At 37.0% G+C, this 19,562-nt stretch overlaps 2 protein-coding genes and 1 long non-coding RNA gene across 7 annotated transcripts in view; 2 read left to right on the top strand and 1 right to left on the bottom strand.

The window, feature by feature from the left end:
• Nucleotides 1–1,628: 1,628 nt before the first annotated feature.
• On the bottom strand, nt 1,629–15,962 carry AMPdeam (AMP deaminase). 5 transcript variants are annotated; one of them, XM_089853421.1, is made up of 14 exons: nt 15,622–15,962; nt 10,324–10,537; nt 8,905–9,052; nt 8,160–8,358; nt 7,923–7,973; nt 6,691–6,910; nt 6,486–6,615; nt 6,241–6,399; nt 5,752–5,814; nt 5,329–5,624; nt 4,085–4,378; nt 3,701–3,995; nt 3,509–3,619; nt 1,629–2,221 (listed from the first exon to the last, which is right to left on the bottom strand). In XM_089853421.1, the coding sequence occupies exons 1-14, from the start codon at nt 15,734–15,736 to the stop codon at nt 2,057–2,059; spliced, it is 2,460 nt and encodes an 819-aa protein (XP_089709547.1). In that variant the 5' UTR covers nt 15,737–15,962; the 3' UTR covers nt 1,629–2,056. The 5 variants fall into 5 exon arrangements, with proteins under 5 accessions (XP_089709547.1, XP_089709548.1, XP_089709550.1 ...); XM_089853422.1 differs by having other exon boundaries at nt 6,265–6,399; nt 15,622–15,960; XM_089853424.1 differs by lacking the exon at nt 15,622–15,962 and adding an exon at nt 15,130–15,322.
• LOC149623055 (uncharacterized) overlaps nt 6,978–19,562 on the top strand; it is a 103,638-nt gene continuing 91,053 nt past the window's right edge. Inside the window, exon 1 of the long non-coding RNA XR_016374943.1 lies at nt 6,978–7,311. This is a non-coding gene — a long non-coding RNA (uncharacterized LOC149623055). The remainder of the gene's footprint in view (nt 7,312–19,562) is intronic.
• Nucleotides 16,035–19,562, top strand: Arl6IP1 (ADP-ribosylation factor-like 6 interacting protein 1). Its single transcript, XM_089853426.1, has 7 exons — nt 16,035–16,103; nt 16,564–16,632; nt 16,907–17,046; nt 17,117–17,236; nt 17,309–17,426; nt 17,498–17,582; nt 18,207–19,562. The coding sequence occupies exons 2-7, from the start codon at nt 16,612–16,614 to the stop codon at nt 18,317–18,319; spliced, it is 597 nt and encodes a 198-aa protein (XP_089709552.1). The 5' UTR covers nt 16,035–16,103; nt 16,564–16,611; the 3' UTR covers nt 18,320–19,562.

Consider the following 19,562-nt stretch of genomic DNA (forward strand, 5'->3'; position numbering starts at 1 on the left):
GATTGGAATTCTTTGCCAGAGGACATTGTTACCCTAACCAATAAAGCCACTTTCCGGCGCAAACTCTCGGACCATTTTCGCTCTTTCCTCGACTAGTTCAATTTTTACTTTTTTAATTTTTTTTTGTTCTGATTATTCCCTCATACTAACGTTTATTCCATTCCCTTATGTTCCTATTATTTTTATACTGTTAGTCTACTTAATCTCATTCATTATACTACACTGTTTCTTAGCCCTATATTCATTAATTAACTTGTTCTTACATCTCACTTTGTATCCGATGTTCGTACATAAGCCACTCTGCTGGCTTCACGAACAGTGTTTGATAAATAAATAAATAAATAAATACAAATTTTTCCATAGCCCGCCCTCTCTACCTCAATGCCTTCTAATAGGCGCATACAAATCCCCCCTTTTTTCTCGAGCCAGGTCACCACTCTTTTCTTTCTCCCTTCTCCGAGGCGTAGATAGGCTGTATATTGTACTTGTGTATACTGAAGGAGTCGTTGCGTCAACATTCGATCGCCTCCTGTTTTAGACTTTAGTTTCCATTATCCATGTTTAATCATTTTTAACCGCGATTAGCCGTTGTTTTTTTTTCAAATACGCTTGTCAAAGTGTACAAAGGAGTACATAAACTTAATTAAAGTTAAAAGCAGAAATAAATTGATCACACCAACAATCAATGGGTGCATTTTAGCCAGTGACTGTGTAAATAGTGTGTCGTGCATCAAATTCAAACCAACTAAGGACATGATTAACAAAATGGGATCCAAAAACCTGTATAGTACTTCACAAAAAGACCAAAAAAGTACTGAAACCCAGAACAAAGATGATGATGATTTTTTCTCATTCGAAGTGTAAATAAAATGTAAAATTATAACTCTATTATAGAGTTATGGTAAAATTTAAAAAGCTTGAAATCACTAAAGTAAAAATGTATTTTCTGCAGTTCTCGTTTTCTCGTGTATTTAAATTTGCCCCTGAAGCTTTTAAAAACCAATATTAAAAGTTGGGTAGGAATCGATCGAGTTCCATCCCACTATAGTTGATATTAATTTCTGGAGATATTATGTCGGGGAAATTAGGAAACGGGGGTGGAAAAATGGAAATCATTTCGAGCAACCTGTTAATATGGGTGCATAGGAAAACCTGTAAAGTGGTCTTATTCCTCTTGTTTTTCCTGCGTACGATCTCAATATTTAAAATACGATCCAAATCAAATCGTCGTACGATAATTCGGCGCGCGAAATCTGGCAACCCTGCGCTTGACAACTATGGATGTCTCTTAAGCCTTTGACACAGCGTTGTTAACTGCGAGTCCGAGACTCCGAGTAGACTTACCTTTGAACGGCGATTCCCAGCTTTGAAAATAATTCCTGACGTGCTAATAATTAGTATAATTAATAATTAAGGTATTCAGTGTTTTTCTTAAGCCTTGGCTAGCGTTGTATAGGAGGGAGTGTGGAATGTAACGCGTATGGCGCTTGACAACAGACAACTATGGATGTCTCTTAAGCCTTGGACAGCGTTGTTAACTCAACTGCGAGTCGGAGTAGACTTACCTTTGAACTAATTAGGTTATTAGGCCTAATTCAAATTCTAATATAAATAAAGAGTTTATAATGAAAAAATACCGCAACTAAATTTTAATTGACAGAAAAAAGGGTTAACAGAGTGAGAATAATTTTGACTAGGGAGTTAATTTCCGTATTTAGTTTTAGGCCTAGTTAAATGTAAAAATTAATTTAAATATAAAATTTCATTAAACGATAATATCAAAAAAAAAAAAAAACGTGTTAGTATTTAATTTATTATTTAATTAATTATAAGTGGGGTTTAGTATTAAATACTATATATATTTAAATGCTAATTTGATATTAAATTTGTATGTTGTATAATATATGTATATTTACACCTAACAAAGGGGGCGGGGAAAAAACTTTTGTTTTTTTTAAAATTTTGATAAATATTTAATTTATATCTCCTAATTTGTTAATTTGTTTGGTAAGGAATTTGGCGGGGGAATGGGGGGGCCATTAACGATGAAATACTTTTAATTTTCGGGCTCAAATCGAATGGATCGAGAAATAGTGGACAATTCGTCCAAAAGAGTCTCGTAACGATAGGCTACTCTGATATCAGGCACGTTTGTACGACTGATGTCGTTACCCGCTACTCCTTCTTTCGTGTAACGAGGCCCCAACCAGTATTGTTTCACCTGCCACACAAGAGAACACCATCGACGTGATATTCGTAAAAACTTGATACCCACCATTAAGCCTAATCTACGAAATTCTACCAAATTCCGGAGTATAAATGATTCATTTTCTAGTCCTAACGACGGTTTCTCAGCCTAAACTTGAACTTTTAAGCCTATTTTCAAAGTGCTAAGCCTAAACTCGAACTATTAATCCTAACTCTAAGCCTAAACTCGGAACTATTAAGCCTAACTCTAAGCCTAAACTCGGAACTATTAACCCTAACTCAAACTAATTAACCCTAACTCTCATCCTAAACTCGAACTATTAACCCTAACTCAAACTATAACTATTAACCCTAACTCTCATCCTAAACTCGAACTATTAACCCTAACTCAAACTATAACTATTAACCCTAACTCAAACTATAACTATTAACCCTAACTCAAACTATAACTATTAACCCTAACTCAAACTATAACTATTAACCCTAACTCAAACTATAACTATTAACCCTAACTCAAACTATAACTATTAACCCTAACTCAAACTATAACTATTAACCCTAACTCAAACTATAACTATTAACCCTAACTCAAACTATAACTATTAACCCTAACTCAAACTATAACTATTAACCCTAACTCAAACTATAACTATTAACCCTAACTCAAACTATAACTATTAACCCTAACTCAAACTATTAACCCTAACTCAAACTATTAACCCTAACTCAAACTATTAACCCTAACTCAAACTATTAACCCTAACTCAAACTATTAACCCTAACTCAAACTATTAACCCTAACTCAAACTATTAACCCTAACTCAAACTATTAACCCTAACTCAAACTATTAACCCTAACTCAAACTATTAACCCTAACTCTAAGCCTAAACTCAAACTATTAACCCTAACTCTAAGCCTAAACCCAAACTATTAACCCTAACTCTAAGCCTAAACCCGAACTATTAACCCTAAACCCGAACTATTAACCCTAACTCAGAACTATTAACCCTAACTCAGAACTATTAACCCTAACTCAGAACTATTAACCCTAACTCAGAACTATTAACCCTAACTCAGAACTATTAACCCTAACTCAGAACTATTAACCCTAACTCCGAACTATTAACCCTAACTCCGAAAACTCCGAACTATTAACCCTAACTCCGAACTATTAACCCTAACTCCGAACTATTAACCCTAACTCCGAACTATTAACCCTTACTCTAAGCCTAAACCCGAACGATTAAGCCTACTTTTTAAAATTTGTAGGCCTAACGAGGAATAAATTAAAATAAAAACCTTATGAGGAAAGCCAGACATGATGACGCTATTTCTGGCCAATTCGCACATGTCGCAGCTGCTCAATTTCCAAACCTGAGCGGCGATACTGTATTCCTCCATCAATGGTTCCTAAAAGAGGTGGTGGAAATAGTTCGTCTGGCGCCACGCCCAACAAGTAACAATTCGCGATTGGCGCGCGCCATTACTTACTTTGGTGAAGTGAAATTGTAAAGGGTCATCGGAAGAAAGGGATATGCAAAGGCCCCTGGCCAAGTACTCGGGTAAGGGGTTCCTGTGGTAATTGAGGAAGAGGGAATTGTTGCTGAGGGGGGACATGGCGATGCCAATTTGCGCCAAATAATACAGATACTGAAGAACGGGGACTTTCCTCAACATCAGACCGTGCGAAATGTTTTCGCTCAACAAGAATCCGCCCACCAAGTGTTGAACGTGACCCGCTTCCCCGCAGTGAGGTCTCAAATCGAACAAGTTAAGACCTCGCTCGCTGCGATCGACGCCAAAAAGAAACCAGAGCGTCATTGTCTTCCATCCACTGTTCCAGTTTCGAAGCCCATCCCATATCCCTCTTCTTACCTCCTAAAATGGTTGAGGACGCAAATATTGGCGTACATGTAATACAAGTAGTAATTGTAAGGGGGATTTTCGCGATCCGTCCATTGATTGGGAAGCGGAATGTCCTTCCCGAAGATGGGATTCTTCTCGGGCTTGGATTCGTCATCGACCGAATCGAAGCCAGTCACGTACTGCAAGAATAAGAAGAGTTCCGGATGGCTCGACGGATTATTGGTCACTTCGAACAAAGGCACGAAGATATTCGACAAGATCTCTTCGAATTTATCCACGATCTTGTTCGACTTGAAAATATCGCTACGCGGCGCGGGACAGAGAGAGAGAGAGACAAAGACTTAACCCCCGGGGCTTGCTTCCTCCCTCCTTACTTAAAGGGCTCCTTCGGACCCTTAGACACATGGCCCCGCGGATTTCCATCCCCTCTTCATAGACGATCTTCCTCAGTATACTCCCTCTCTCTGGCTAGGTAGGGGGGGTTCGGAAATCCGCGGGGCCATGTGTCTAAGGGTCCGAAGGAGCCCTTTAATTGGCCATATGCCTGATCAGCGCACATGGGCATAGCGGCCAAAATTGGAACTATCATAAGGATGAGCTTAAAGTAGTGGCACTCTATGTTAACTCCCTATAGGGCATAATAAGTCAAACCCTCGGAGATGCCATTACTCCATTTTATACGAGCTAAGAGCGGAAAAACGTATTTTATAAATTTTACACCTGTAAAATCTTTTAAAAAACACTTGGAACTTGTATTTCTACTTACTTTCGAGGAAATACCACCGTTTTCTGAAGGTAAGAGTCTTTTTTTATACATTTATTAGTAATAAAAACATTTAAGGCGAGCTAAGCCTTGGTCATGGCCATAATGTAGATTTGCACATCACTAATCTGCCGTGTTTTACAAGACCAAGGCTTAGCTCGCCTTAAATGTTTTTATTACTAATAAATGTATAAAAAAAGACTCTTACCTTCAGAAAACGGTGGTATTTCCTCGAAAGTAAGTAGAAATACAAGTTCCAAGTGTTTTTTAAAAGATTTTACAGGTGTAAAATTTATAAAATACGTTTTTCAGCTCTTAGCTCGTATAAAATGGAGTAATGGCATCTCCGAGGGTTTGACTTATTATGCCCTATAGGGAGTTAACATAGAGTGCCACTACTTTAAGCTCATCCTTATGATAGTTCCAATTTTGGCCGCTATGCCCATGTGCGCTGATATGGCTAATTACTCTATTCCAGCGATACACTTACTATAGCCTGGGTACTTGAATGAGCCACCGAACGTTATCGGAATAGACGTCACAATTAACGGCCCATTTGGCCAGTCGGTCCCACTCGTCTCGACTTTTGCCGTAAATTGAAATTCTCAATTCGGAATTTTGATATTTGCTTTCTTCCAAATCGTACATGACTTCTTTTAAAATCTCCCCGAAATATTTCCCGTTTATGTAATTGTCCGTTTTCAGAAAAATCTCCCTTAATCTACTTTCACCGATCGGGTTGTACTTGGAATTGAATTTGTCGAAACGGTGGAACGTATTTCTATCCTGATCAATCAATAAAACCCGGATCAGTTTACGAAATCGGACGCGTCATCTTATTCCCGACGCGTGTGCCAAGGCTTAAGGCCAAGCCTCGGCGCACGCATCGAGAATAAGATCTCTAATTTCTTACAGCGTGGACGTCCAACATATCGACGCTAAGATCGTAAGCGGTGACGTTTAAATCGTTGAACACCTTCGTGATCGGAATTTAACAATAAAAATAAATATAATACGTAATCACATTCGGCTTTAATTAAAGGGAGGGTGAAAAGGAAAATAGAGTGATTTTTTTCATCGATTTTTCTACTAATTATATAACGGGAATTTTGATAAGCTTAAGAAGGCGGGGCGTTACGCGATTGGTCGGAGGTGCAAATTTCAAAGTAACTCGGAGGGTACACAGTTCCTATACGCGGAGTGTTTTAATAATTAGTTTTTTCTACTAATTATATAACGGGAATTTTGATAGCGAGAAGGCGGGGCGCGTTACGCGATTGGTCGGAGGTGCAAATTTCAAAGTAATTCGGAGGGTACGCGGATTGTTCTTATAATTAGTAGATGGATAAGAAAATGACTCTGATTTTAATTTCCACCCTCCCTTTAAATGATATTTCTTAACTCTGCATAGAAACTCGCCACTAACTTGCTCTAACGTGATTGGTTCTTTATTTTTGTTCAGACAAACGAGATCTTTCGGACTTTTCTTAATAGTTTTCTTAATAAAACGTAACAAGTGTTTCTGATTCATACAAGACGCGGCGTGGACGTGAGTATCCACCTTTTAAATCATAGTTAATTTAATTAAACTAATTAATTAAATAAACCCGAATAATTGAATTTAATTAATATTTCGCAAAGGCATACTTTTCTTATGTTATAAAAATCTCTATGGGCAACGGCTTTCTGCGCAGTTAATTCGCGCATCTCATTCAACAGTACGTGTAACTGATATTTGGAACTTAGGTAACAAAGTCGGCGATAGCAAAATGATTTCCTTCGGGTTTGTAAATTAAAAATTCCCAATTAAAGATCGTATTTAAAGGGGTCGAAAGGTCAAGTCAATTCTTACAATGGTCCGTCGACGATCATGGCGCACATTAAGGTCATATCGGTAATAAAGGTTGATAATAACGGGTACTTGTAATCAATTTTAGTCCCGTTTTTCAAGTCATCTTGACTTTTATAAACTTGTACCACTCCCTTCTCGATATTAATTACCCAATTTAAATCCGTGGGGAATTGAACATCCCACGGTTTCTCCACAGTCGGTGGCGAATGATAAGGATGATCTAATCATCGCCATTAAATTAAATTAATTAATTAACGCATCAATCAATCAATCAATCAAAGCAAAAGTGGATGAGAGGAAAAGTATGAAAATGCAGCCAAAAGCAACTCGCGAGTTATCAGAGTTTCGTCGTAGTTGACCGTTTTATTGGCGTAGCTATACTGGGACTGTTCACTCCCTTAAAATAGGTCTTGTGTTAATTCGCGGTTACGCGGTTACCGTCGTCTGCTATTGTGTAATCTCGGTAATTTAGCTATAGCGCGAGCAGCTTGCGTCGTGATGCGCGTGATCGAGTGGACTATGGTTAAACCAAGGAGCATAAATGTCTGAACTACTTTCAGTCGCGAGTTTGCAAGTCCATCAGTCACTAGTAAACTAAATAGTTATTGGCGAAACTTTGATGTCCGCGTTTTTTAACACAGGCTCTATGGCCATTGTCATACTTTCCCCTCTCATCCACATTTGATCAAAGTCATTTAAATTCACTCGATTCTGATTAATTAATTAATTAATATTTTAATGAATAAATCGCAAAGTAAATTATTTGAAAAAATAATATTAATTGAGTCATTAGTGATTAGCGCAAATTTAATAAATTAATTAATTAGAGTTAATGCTGCGTTTCTCATTTCGTTTGGGGCCCGGGGGGCGGATTAAAGGGGGGGGGGGTCAAAAAATCCAAAAAATATAATAATTAGCCTTATTCCTGATCAGCGCCACCTACCCATAGCGGTGACTTTGAGAACTACTGTAAGCGGCAAGCCAATTTATTCAGATGTCGCTAAAATCTGGTGATGTCATTTTTGGTAAGACCCCCGAGAGTGCCAGTCAGTGACGTCACCAGATTTTAGCGGCGACATCTGATTGGCTTGCCGCTTACAGTAGTTCTCAAAGTCGCCGCTATGGGTAGGTGGCGCTGATCAGGAATAAGACCGCTAATTGATTGGTGGGGAAAAAATTGTGGTTCCATGCAAAATCATTTTAAATGAAATTAATTGCAATTAAGTAAGTACCTTTAGTTTTAAAGGCCTTTTTCGGCTTGATTTTAGTCTTAGCGCCTTTGCCTTAAAAACCCGTAATAACGAAGCCAACAAAAAATATTTAGAAAAACAAAAAAAAATAACAAAAATAACAAAAGAAGCAATAACAACAGAAAATTATAGAGAAAGAGATGAGCCTAGATTTTTTTGGTAATAGCGTATTTAAATACCCACGTTTTATTCCCAAAATAAAAAAGATGGATATCTTACCGTCTGAATTGGCATTAGATTCGCTTCCGGTACTTAAGGGCGCTTCTTCGGGCATTCCGCTATAACCTTCCTCGATGGATTGAATAAAACGCGAAGTGACCGCGGGAAAAGACTGACGCGAACAGGACATGTACGATTCCCGTAATTTTAAAGCCTGCATTAGAAGCTGCGACGCTTGTTTCAAGTCCTCCAAAGGAACCTAAGCATATATAGAGAAGGATTGAAGCGCGGGGGGGGGGGCAGCACGGACACCCAGGGCCGGAAATAAGCGCGGGACACTGGACATTGTCCAATAAAATTTTTAAAAATGTCCCATCATTTTTTTTTAAAAAACTAAGGGGGTCACTGGACATTTTGACCAATAGAGTAATTTAGGTTGAGAGGGGGAGTGAACTGTGTATCCCCTACGTTAGGGGCAACTTTGTACTAGAGAATACTATTTGCCCCCGGAAGGGAAGGGAAGGGGAGGGGGGATATCACTAAGGTAAGAGATAGAGGGTTATGACGTTGCCGTATATGGGAAAGAAATTACTCTATAAATTTTAAAAAGTTTTGATAGTTTGACTATGAAGAAGATGCGACACTATTTTTGCACATCCCAGTGGACAATGTCCTATAATTTTTACCCGTCAAAAGAGGGGGGGGGGGTTACTGGACACATGTCCTATAAGAAATTATCCTTATTTCCGGCCCCGCGGACACCGGCGTCCGAGTCTATTATAATCGGCTATGGCTGAATAAATACCCCGGAATTATCCTCTCCACTAATAGATACTCTTTGGAAATTTGGTACGATATCGTACTCGTCGAATTGCAAATTGACGGCGTCTTCGTCGGCCACCGAAGCCAAATCATCGTAGAGACTTCTCTTGTCCTCGATCTCTTTGATGACCCTATCGTCAATAAAATTCATGACTGCCTCAGTCGCCTTATTCTACCATTCTAACAATACCACGTATCTAACACCGACACCGACGATTATTTAAAATTGGTTTCAAAATTGAAACAATATTATGATCAAACAACATCCATAGACTAAACAATTACGGGGGGAGGGGAGGGGGGGGAAGACGAATCCCTAACGAAAATAAAAAGGGGAAACGTAAAGAAAGAAATAGGAATTGAAAAGCGACGTGACGTGTCAACTTCACTTACTTGCATTCCTTTTCTTTACTATATTTTATTTTAAACGGACAGCGTAATTAAAAAATAAGACGGAATTATAAATTCGCGCTTAATTAATATTAACAGTTAATGATATAACCGAAGGGTTAAAATTAATTTTACGATTAATATTTAGTTAAATACAATTGGTACGCGAATTAATACACCGCGACCTGTTTTTGTGGACCACTAAATAAACGAAAAGGGTTGCCACGGAATTTTCGGAACCAAATTCCCTGACCTTTTACTGAGATTTTCCCTGACCTTTTGGGCCGAAAGTGTGAATGTTTAGAGCACGTTTTAAGCGCTTATAATTAAATAAACTCTCTAAATTAAGTTTCCTTAATGTATTTGTTGCACCAAAATGAATAAGAAACATTTTAACTATGAATAACAGTCTAAGAGATTTTTTTAAAGGCAATTACTTTAGAAAAACAATTCTAGACATTTTTAAGGATTGTTCTAGAGTTTTCTGTGTTAAGAGAGGATGCGAGGAGAAACTTTCATTACTCTTTCAATAAAGACTTCTCCCCAGAAATTTTACCTTGCACTAAAATCAAATACCCCGACTTTTCCCTGACCTTTTCGGCCCATTTTTAAATTCCCCGACTTTTCCCTGACCTTTTCGGCCCATTTTTAAATTCCCCGACTTTTCCCTGACCTTTTCTCCCCATTTTTAAATTCCCCGACTTTTCCCTGACCTTTTCTCCCCATTTTTAAATTCCCCGACTTTTCCCTGACCTTTTCTCCCCATTTTTAAATTCCCCGACTTTTCCCTGACCTTTTCTCCCCATTTTTAAATTCCCCGACTTTTCCCTGACCTTTTCTCCCCATTTTTAAATTCCCCGACTTTTCCCTGACCTTTTCGGCCCATTTTTAAATTCCCCGACTTTTCCCTGACCTTTTCGGCCCATTTTTAAATTCCCTGACTTTTCCAGGTTTTCCCTGACCCGTGGCAACCCTGACGAAAGCGCCTATAGATGAGGAAAAGAGGACTTACCTCGAGGAGAGTTGTTTCTGAATGGCTTTCCTAGTTTCTATTAGCTCAATGGGAAAATGCGGCACTTCGTAGGGAGCCGATATTTCGTTACTCATCATTTTCTCTTGACTATGATTGTAAATGGTTTCCGCCACTTGATGATAAGTCTTACTTACTTCCGGTTCCAGAATATCCGGAACCTGATAGACTAAACTGCCCACTGGAGAATCACTCCCTGCAAATACACACCGCGTCCAAAAAAATCTACATAACGGCGTCGGAGATAATATTTTAAAACAGGAAATGAAATGACGCGTCTAATAATTAATCGGGTCACGGAAAAAGCTACTAGATATTTTCTTGGGTGGATGCTAATCTAGATGGAGACGGAATGTGTCCTAATTTTAATTTAATTTATCATTTATTTATTATGAATCCCAAATATCGATTTCTACGATAGTCTTAAGATATTCCTAAGAACTGGAATGCAAACCGCTCAAAGGAATTATCGCGGATCCATTTTTTTCAACGTATCTTTGAGGGAGGAACTAGACTTAACACTATGTACGAGTAATTTTACCTATACCGAATAATTTAACAATTAAAATCCACGTGGAAGATACGGGGGGGGGGGGTTACAATTATTCCAATTAGCCTTATTCCTGATCAGCGCCATCTACCCATAGCGGCGACTTTGAGAACTACTGTAAGCGGCAAGCCAATCAGATATCGCTAAAATCTGGTGACGTCATTTTTGGTAAGACCCGAGAGTGCCAGTCAGTGACGTCACCAGATTTTAGCGACATCTGATTGGCTTGCCGCTTACAGTAGTTCTCAAAGTCGCCGCTATGGGTAGGTGGCGCTGATCAGGAATAAGGCTAATTAGCCGTACGCATTCCTGGTAAGAATGGCGAACAACTTAAAGGGACTGTAAAGAGGGCATCGGCGGGTGGGTAAAAATTATTTGAAATACGTCAGAGGCACGTGACCAAGGAGAGGCGTGGTTCAAAGAAGCTTAGTTCGTTTTATTTCGAAAACCACCACTTCATGGAATTGGCGCTGCAATCTCGCGAAAAACAAGGACTAGATGTTAACTAGTTCCACTCCATGAGGAGTCTTTGTATCTTGGCATCACGTGATGTCTGTGACGTATTTCAAATAATTTTTACCCACCCGCCGATGCCTACTTTGCAGTCCCTTTAATGACGAACACTTTCTAGAAAAACGAAAGTAAAACCGCTCTGTCGAAACTAAAATCATTTAAAAATTCAATTTCATCACTTATTGAATCATCCATCGCTTATGCAAATGAATGAATGAAATAGCGTGAAATTGATCATATTTCCCCTTCATTATTATAATGAATCACAAACAAAAATTAAATTAATTTCCATGAAATAATAAAAATTAAACGGGTGGTTACTCGAATCTCTATCCATTTGCATTGAAAGGCAGGAAGGCTTCAAAACTAATTAAACTTAATCTTATTTAAAGTTACGATCCGTCCGCCACTACAGTACAGTCGTCTTCGCGAACAATGCCTAATGTCTTCAACCTCAACTTTTGATTCCAGCAGGTTTATTTTAAACTCGTCTCGTCCGGGGGTGCGCGCATTTTCTTATTTCTTAAAAGTGGGTCCTCGCCAAAATTTCGCGATCATTTCTGGCGCCTAACTAATGTTTACCAATTTTAAAGAAGAAAGAAGAAAACGAGACGAAGATAGTACAGTTACAATATTTAGTTGTCACTGGAGAAGAGTTAAGCCTTACGTCTGTCAAAGTCTTATCAGAAATAGTTTAAACTGATAATGGGTTAAGTAAGATGTTCGGAATTATAACGAGGAATTGAAAAGGGTTGAAACTTGATCAGCGCCGTTTTTATATCGTAGTCGCGTTCATAAGATATGTTCCATAAGTTTGTCACTGGCTACTGCGAGGGGTCAGTCATTCGAAAAAAAAACGTACGGGATTTTTAAATCCCTCGGATTTTTATGGATTTTTACGTATTTTTTTTTTTTAAAATGGATTTGTCAATTTTTTATAAAAATCCAAAATCCAGTACGATTTTCAAAAAAAACCGTTGTGTTTTTGAATTTTTTCATGGAATTTCGTATTTTTTCTCGGGATTTTGTATTTTTTTCGGGATTTTGTATTTTTTTCGGGATTTTGTATTTGTTTCGGGATTTTGTATTTTTTTTCGGGATTTTGTATTTTTTCGGGATTTTGTAATTTGTTTTGGGATTTCGTATTTTTTTGGGATTTCGTATTTTTTTTAGGATTTTGTATTTTTTTTAGGATTTTGTATTTTTAACTGTAATTTGTATCGTCTTCCTGGATTTGTGAATTTGAAAATTTTGGATTTTTTGTGGATTTTCGCAAAATTCTGGATTTTTTTTGTGGATTTTCACAAAATTTTGGATTTTTTTGTGGATTTTCGGTGGATTTTTGGATTTTTTACATAATTTTATAAATTTTGAAACTTTCGAAAGATCTTCGGATTTTTCAAAAAATACAAAATCCTTTTTGTATTTTCACTGGAATTTTGGATTTGTTTTTGGAATTTTCCCCGAGCGTACGGGATTTTTTGGATATGACGGACCCCTCGGGCTACTGCAACCCTTAGCGAAAATATCACCTCTAAAAAACGTCTTAGGTTGGGATGAAGACGTTTTCTAGAGGCTTTTTTCAGTAAGGGTGAGATCTTGTCATAATGTGACGTAGGTGAAACGTCATAAATTCTATAGTAAAGCCTAGTGAGGAGCTGCCAAAGGCTTAGTAATGCAGACTAAGTAGGAGCTAGATGGAACTTGGTCCTGCAAAATTAACCACCGAGTGAGGAGTGTGGGACTTCAATTCTCGTTTGTCGTTCTCGAACTATAAGTCTCTTAGTAGCATTGCGAACGTATAGGTAGTGTCAGACTTATGGGGAACATATCACTTATAAACTTATGGTTAAAGTATCGAAGATCCCTTTTCAGTAACTAGGGGATCGCGTGTATCGAGTGTCTTTCGGGACAAATATAAAGAGAGTTCTATTTTTACTGGTTCCGCTGGTCGAGAGAATGAAAGCGGGTTTAAATATCCGATAGAAAATGATCTATTAACGGTGTCTCCTTAAGTATACTTTAACAAAAGTTCTCTTTGTCAACTCTTTCACTATACACTAGCTGATATATCTAATCCATAAGTTTATAAGATATGTTCCATAAGTATGTCACTACCCATACTTCGTAATGTTAGAGGCTTAATGAGAGCTAGTTCAAGAACGACGTGAGAATTGACTACACTCGGTTTTGCAGTCCATCATCCTCTTTAGTCTGTACTAAGCCTATGACAAGGCCTCACTACGCGTCGCTTTACAAGAATCTATGACGTTTCACCTACGTCACTTCATGACAAGCTCTCATTAACGAGTGACACACTTATGGAACATATCTTATAAACTTATGCTAATCGCGTATCGAGAATATAAACGTATCTTGTTAACGCCATAGGTTACGTCAAATCATTAAAAATTCGGTTTTTATTAGACCATCATTCTTGTTGACTATACTCGTATCAAAGATAACACTTACTTTCTTAAACTTTGATATAAACCGAAATATTTCGCAAGAACAACTAACTGAGTAGAATATATTTTTGGCTCTTTTCAAGGCTGCCCTATTCCTTTCGGCATTTCGAGATGTTTTACGCGTTCGTATAAAAAAGCTAGCTTCTATAATCCAATTATGGTAAACCCGTCATCATTGGATTTTGCACTTCTTATTTAATCTCTAAGAAAAACCTTTCCCGCCGACTGACACTTAACCCTAACTCGAGTCTAGAGAGTTTCACGGTGTCTTTTCATAAGGCAAAATCCTTAAAATTGTATATTTTTAGCATTTTGGCTTACTATCCAATTTTCTAAGTATCCTTACGTCAAGTATTTATTTTTCTAAACCGAAGAAAAAGTTTTATCTATAGTAAGGGCAGCCGATTACCTAGGCTCGCCTCGCGCTCTATGAGAAGATAACGCGAAGTGCCGCCGGCGCTATTCCATTTTTTTTTTTTAAAACCCTACCCCACTCCTTTCCTAAAAAGCCTTGAATTTTATAACCAGTCAGCTGATCACGAGTCGGACTTTTTAAAAAAATGGTTTTCTACACTACATTTCGTATCATACATTTCTAGCTAGCGTGGATTCATTTGTAAAAATTACTTACCTCCAATTATCGTTTTTATAAGAAAACTAAGCCCTAATTACAATGATTAAAAGTACTTATTGGATCGTAAATTACAAAGCCACGCTAAGAAATAAAAGCGCGAACTAATCGCCAAACCTTTACTTTCAAATAAATTAAACAACGCGTGATTTTTTACATCATACTAACATCTGTTGTTATTATCTACCTACAACGGGTTACAGTCCTACTCTAGTATTAGGCTTAGAGAGAACAACAGTTACTACTACTACTACAACTACTACAACTACAACTAGTCCTACTCTAGTATTAGGCTTAGAAAGAACAACAGCTACTACTACTACAACTACTACAACTACTACAACTAGTCCTACTCTAGTATTAGGCTTAGAGAGAACAACAGTTACTACTACTACTACAACTACTACAACTAGTCCTACTCTAGTATTAGGCTTAGAGAGAACAACAGTTACTACTACTACTACAACTACTACAACTAGTCCTACTCTAGTATTAGGCTTAGAGAGAACAACAGTTACTACTACTACTACAACTACTACAACTAGTCCTACTCTAGTATTAGGCTTAGAGAGAACAACAGTTACTACTACAACTACAACTACTACAAGTCTGTGAAAATCGCTCACCATTTGAAGATGTTTTACCATTTTCTCGCGGCACATTTTCATTTTCATCCATAGCTAACTCAGTTTAAATAAAGTACTAGCTTAACTATATGTCTTTTATTTGAAGAATGCTTTAACAGTATCGCGAAATTGAAGCCGTGGTCTGGAGTTCTCCAGTGATAGTGAAACGAGATTCAAGAACTTCTTTCAGTTATCACGTTGGACCGCTTTAATTTGTCCCCTATCGCTTCCCCCCCCCCCGCGCTAAAATTGCCCGCTGAAAGCATTTTTCACCGAGGCCTTGGCTAAAAACGTTCAGTATCGAGATAAGAAAACGGTTTTCTCTGAAACTCTCTCTTACGACACCGTCAGTTAATTAGCTTTTCGCTTCCCCCTCAACCCGCCACTAACCCTATCTGTCAAAAAAGGCTAAGGTAATGTCGAGGTACTCGCGACGACGCGGCTCAGCTCTCTGAGAACGGATTTGATACTTAAAAGTTATTTTAAACTTACCAATCGAATTTGCGCCCATTTCGGTGTCAGAATCATTCCCTTCGTTCGTTCTAATTGGACTCGTACTTGGTTTTAATTGTAAAACACGAGGTGGTATTGGCGGTGGAACATCCATAATGTAATGTTAACGGTAAATAGCCAAGGCTTAGGAAGGGCCGTCAATTTTTAGGTTTAAAACGTGACTTTATAGTTTTTCGCGCGCGGATTTGATCAATATTTATTGATTAAAGTTTAATAAACCCATTACTATCGTCCCGTAACTATAATTCCTTTTTTAACTACAAAAAACTTGCGCTTATTTACATTTTCGGGAGACAAATCACAAACGAAAACGTAACAACAACAACAATAGTGAAAGCGAAAGTAACATAGCTCACTCGATCGTGCTCGGAAGAATAAGATTGTGAAGAAATATTCTAGTATCTGGCAGCTCTGTTTTGCAGCTGGCGCGCCCTTCGCCTTCGCCCCTTTCCAATTCCAGTATTGCGTACAGGGATGCCATATTGGGCTGGAAAGACGCCAATTGGGCTTCTTCTGGAAATAAACGGGTTGGCTGTAGGCTGGAAATTGGGCTTGTCGGGGTTTTTCTTTGGCTTTTTGTACTTAAAATACCGCCAATAGGCGAAGATCATTAAAATGGCCAAAAAACTGAAAAATGGTACTGTCAAACCATTTGTGTAGCCTATAATTCGATAATTTATGGTTAAATAAAGTGGTTTCATTTTGTTTTGGGTTTTAAAAATGGTGTCAGTATGTAATATGCATTGAAATTTCTAAAAGAAAAACAAATTCCAAATTTTCACGATTTGGCTTGTTTTTGAAGTGGATTGTTTAGATCTTAGTCAGTTTTTGGGCTTCTTTTCGAAGTATAGATTGGCGGTTTTTTGGGCTTGTTTCCAATTTGGTTTTGGCGGGTTGAAGGTTTTCAATCTGGCATCATTGATTGCGTAAGGTATTTTTGAGTCAACTGTCAAAAGTTTTGGGGAAACAATGGCGGAGGAAAGCGAAAAAGTAATTATTTCGTCTTAATTTAAACTCTTTCCTCTTCAATAATATTCGTTATTTGTACGGAAATTAAAACAATAAAAATTCCTCTAAACTCTAAACCATTTTTGGGCAAAATTTTCGTGGTTTTCCGTTAAGCCTTTGCGTCAATAAATTCCAATGTTATATGACTAATTGTTTTTACTTGACGAGGATGGATAATTATTAATTATAGTTAATTATGAGGAGGGGGAATTAGAGCATCTTTTTAAGGTCTTCTTAAAAATGTACTTATTAATAGGAGAGCCAAGACGAGGTTAAGAAACTAAAACGTAAATTAGAAGGATGGCGTGAGATCCTTCTCCCGATACATTCGGTACTGGTTTGGGAGAAACCCTTCTATCCAGGTGTCTTAGCGGGCGCTACCACTCTCATTTTCCTGTACTTAATCTATTACCTATTATTTTATTTAATTATCCCCATTAAACTAATCTTTATTTAACTTCTTAAGACTTATTTGGTATTTGGATCTTTCCGTTTTAACAACTTTATCGGTAATTGGGCTTTTGGGTTCCCTCCTGGATTACTCCATCCCGTTGGTTAGTGGCAGTATTTTCGATCCTAACGCTTGGTGAGCTCTTTTAAATTAATTAAAAACGCGTATAGGGTTTTAATTAATTTAATTAATATAATTAATCATTAGGAATGGGACCCAAGAGAAGCAATTTGAGGAAATATGCAAAGAAGTTGTTGGTGCTAAACAACTTGTTTTTCAAGCCTGGAACACTATGGGTCAAATGAAAGAAAGTAAACCCAAAGTGGTAAGTATGAAAGGGATGATATTAGGCCTAATTTAATGTCTAAAAAGTAAAAACTGACCTATTTTTTTCAGTATTTCGCATCAGCTATTGGCGCCCTGGTTTTATTGGCTTGGATTGGAAATGTTTTTAATAACCTTCTTTTGACTTATTTCTTGGGTAAAAACTGGTCTAAACTTTGGCCTATTTTATTTTATTTTAATTCTTACCAAAATTTGGTCTATTTTAATTAATTCTTACCAAAATTTGGTCTATTTCTTTTAATTCTTACCAGAATTTGGCCTATTTCTTTTAATTATTACCACAATTTGGCCTATTTCTTTTAATTCTTACCAAAATTTGGCCTATTTTATTTTAATTCTTACCAAAATTTGGCCTATTTCTTCTAATTCTTACCAAAATTTGGTCTATTTTATTTTAATTCTTACCAAAATTTGGCCTATTTTATTTTAATTAATTCTTACCAAAATTTGGCCTATTTTATTTTAATTAATTCTTAACAAAATTTGGCCTATTTCTTTTAATTCTTACCAGAATTTGGTCTATTTCTTTTAATTAATTCTTAACAAAATTTGGCCTATTTCTTTTAATTAATTCTTAACAAAATTTGGCCTATTTTATTTTTAATTCTTACCAAAATTAAAATTTGGCCTATTTTATTTTTAATTCTTACCAAAATTAAAATTTGGCCTATTTTAATTAATTCTTACCAAAATTAAAATTTGGCCTATTTTAATTAATTCTTACCAAAATTAAAATTTGGCCTATTTTTTGATTTGGTAGTAACTCTCTTGATTCTTCTGCCTGGAATGAAAAGTAACGGAACCGTCAACAACTTATTTTGTCAAGCCATGACAATTGTCCACCAAAAAATGGGCAAATCCAAGACAAATTAAACAACAACAAAAAAAGAAGATTATCACTTAATTTATTCACTTACTTGTGTGAAATTTTCAGCTTTGTTTTTGAAAAAAAAGTCTTATTTCCTGCGTGTAATATTAATATTAATAGCGTCACCCCATTTTTGATACCGAAAAAAAAAAACTAATTCTAAAGCTCAAATAATACTTACAATGTTTACTTTTTAAACATAATATAATATAATTGCTTCAACTCATCATTATTTTTAAAATTAATTAATCTAGGCCTAAACCTAATTAGTCTTTAGTCTTTTACAACTGTCCTAATCATAGTTAGTTACAACAATCTTCAAAGAAACCTATTTTGAATTTTCCCAACATGGCAAAGCAAACAACAATTTTAAATTTTCATTGATAAATCTGTGATAAGTTTTTTACCATAAGGTAAATTTTACCCGGTAAATGTTTTTACCTAATTTCTAATCCACAGTCCACCTTTTCCCCTACGCTTACGAGCCAAGGCTTAACAGGGATTTAAAACTGATAAAAATGTCCTTTGCTACGTTTCTGCTCTTAAGCAGACGACGCGTCATTTTGCCACGTTTCTGCTCTTAAGCAGACGACGCGTCATTTTGCCACGTTTCTGCTCTTAAGCAGACGACGCGTCATTTTGGCTGACTGGTAGAATAGGGACTTGGCAGTTCTACGTCATGGTCATGTAACGTCAGGCTACCTTCCACTAGTGCTAAAAAACATACCAGGAGGAGGGGCTTATATAGCTTTCATTCTGTTAAAAAACATACCATAATGGCGCTGGGGGCGGAGTTAAGACCGTATTGCCAAGTCCCTATTCAGTAAAAAACAGCCGCCTGTTAAGCCTTGGCACATGCTCTGGAAATAAAGAGGGCTAAGCCTAAAATTGTATGGTACCAAGAAACGGCTTAATTTAATTAAAACCTTTCCCCGGAGTCGTTTTGATATAGTCAGGCGCTAAAATTAACTATATTTAAACTGTACATAAGTGTGAAATATAATTAAACATAGATCAAGGCTTTGGGGCTTGGTCCGCTTGGACAAAATCATGGCATTTTGTAACACTGTGTAGGCTAGCAATATAGATGTTTACTATTTTGTACGTCACGTGACGTCCGTCGTGTATGACTCATTTTAACTTAATCGCGATTAGATCAAAGTAATTGTTAAACCAACCAACCAACCGCTTTCCTATATTGTAAAAATGAAGAAATGAATAAAATTAAACGTTACACATTCAAACCTC

Source organism: Phalangium opilio, unplaced genomic scaffold (genome assembly GCF_054372755.1).
Source record: "Phalangium opilio isolate 3A_F unplaced genomic scaffold, DU_Popi_V2 ptg000115l_1, whole genome shotgun sequence".
In the NCBI taxonomy this organism is placed as follows: domain Eukaryota; kingdom Metazoa; phylum Arthropoda; class Arachnida; order Opiliones; family Phalangiidae; genus Phalangium; species Phalangium opilio.

Excerpts from the sequence above, each read along its gene's own strand:
- Arl6IP1 (XM_089853426.1), top strand. The coding sequence starts at position 16,612 with ATGGCGGAGGAAAGCGAAAAA. Across the intron at positions 17,047-17,116 it reads GCTACCACTCTCATTTTCCT|ACTTATTTGGTATTTGGATC; the intron begins GTACTTAATCTA and ends TAACTTCTTAAG. Across the intron at positions 17,583-18,206 it reads TCTTTTGACTTATTTCTTGG|TAACTCTCTTGATTCTTCTG; the intron begins GTAAAAACTGGT and ends TTGATTTGGTAG.
- AMPdeam (XM_089853421.1), bottom strand. The coding sequence starts at position 15,736 with ATGGATGTTCCACCGCCAATACCACCTCGTGTTTTACAATTAAAACCA. Across the intron at positions 3,620-3,700 it reads TACAATTTCACTTCACCAAA|GAACCATTGATGGAGGAATA; the intron begins GTAAGTAATGGC and ends CACCTCTTTTAG. Across the intron at positions 2,222-3,508 it reads TGTCTGGCTTTCCTCATAAG|GTGAAACAATACTGGTTGGG; the intron begins GTTTTTATTTTA and ends CTTGTGTGGCAG.